The 1,290-nt window shown below is 55.0% G+C and overlaps 1 protein-coding gene across 1 annotated transcript; it reads left to right on the forward strand.

Annotated features, from left to right (window-relative positions):
- Window positions 1–138: 138 nt before the first annotated feature.
- Window positions 139–784, forward strand: PPTG_10465 (hypothetical protein; the record flags this gene model as incomplete). Its single annotated transcript, XM_008905158.1, has 3 exons — window positions 139–331; window positions 389–524; window positions 655–784. 3 exons carry the CDS (start codon window positions 139–141, stop codon window positions 782–784), a joined length of 459 nt encoding a protein of 152 aa, XP_008903406.1.
- Window positions 785–1,290: the final 506 nt, after the last annotated feature.

Here is a 1,290-nt window from a genome sequence, read left to right on the forward strand (position 1 = left end):
GCTGAGCTGGCGGATCTACCGCCTACCACGGTTCCCCGATCGGAGTGGATCCCCGGTTATCGTGACCGTCGTAGCTTCCGCAGTCATGATATCGTCCCCTGGTCTGCGCAGGATATTCGTCAGACAAGCATCGTGGAGATGGACGCGGATCTGCTGTTTCATCAGTTTGCCAAACCGATGGAGTGGCTAATCCCTCTCCGCGACTCCGTGCCTCCGCTTGGAGAATGGCGAGATGATCTGGTAGACGAAAGCAACGTACGCGACTTGATCGAGTCTGCCCCGTGGGAGATCCTTGCTGCCAAGATTGATCGTCTCACATTCAGAGGTCGGGGTTGGTTTCGACACATGATGCGACTCTACGCTTCTTATGAGGATGAGCATCTTTGAGCTTATTGGGACTCTACTCACGCCTTTCCGGTGAGCATCGCCAAGCGGCGCACCAGTCGGTACTTCGATGCGTCCAATTTGATCGCAAGCAGCGTCGATCAAGAGCCGGTGCCCGGTGGAAGTCGTTCCTTCAACAGGTGTTGATCGGCTTGCTCCGAGGTTACTGCGACTTCGACTTGTTGCTAGATCCTTTCTTCCTGCATTTCCCTCGACCTGGCGAAGCAGGTGCTTGGTATCCTGGAATCGAGGATGAAGCCGATCCTGCAGATCTACTGGAGGCTTGACCAGTATGGACGCGGCCGATCGTTGGCGCAACCCCTATCGCGACGAGCCAGAAAATCACTCGGCGCTTCGGATCGCTCGTCTGTCCGGCATGTTCCTGTCCTCCTCTTCCTGATCGCGCCCTGCCGTTATGTATTGGCTAGCAACTTGTAGGTTTCAGCTCTCGTCGAGAAGGTTCCGTCTGATCTAATCCGACTTAATCCATGCGTATCTTCTCCCATCCTTCCGGAATTTTTTTTAAAGGCGTATTGCCTAGATTTTCCGGCCTATTCTGGCCCACGGTACTCCATATGCACCACTTCCTCCTTGAAATCTGCGGCCTTCCTGCAGGTCCTTCTTCCTCTCACTTCTCCACGGTGGCCAACCCACCGCAGATGTTCCACCGCTTACTCCTCATGCGACTACATCGCCTCGACCGGTTGCGATCTGTCCGTCCCCGGTCAAGTCCTTTAGTAACGCTCTACAGTTGAGATCGATATCATCTACCCAGGACGGCTCGGCGTAGCCTTTCCAAAAGACTAGGTATTCGCGTCGTGTACGGCCGTATCGCGGCTTCCTGTTCGAACGCACGTCAGCGATCCGTTCCACCTCGTACTCGTCCTCTTCAAGATCGTGTTCCCA

Source organism: Phytophthora parasitica (genome assembly GCF_000247585.1).
Source record: "Phytophthora parasitica INRA-310 unplaced genomic scaffold supercont2.19, whole genome shotgun sequence".
Taxonomy (NCBI): Eukaryota; Oomycota; class Peronosporomycetes; order Peronosporales; family Peronosporaceae; genus Phytophthora; species Phytophthora nicotianae.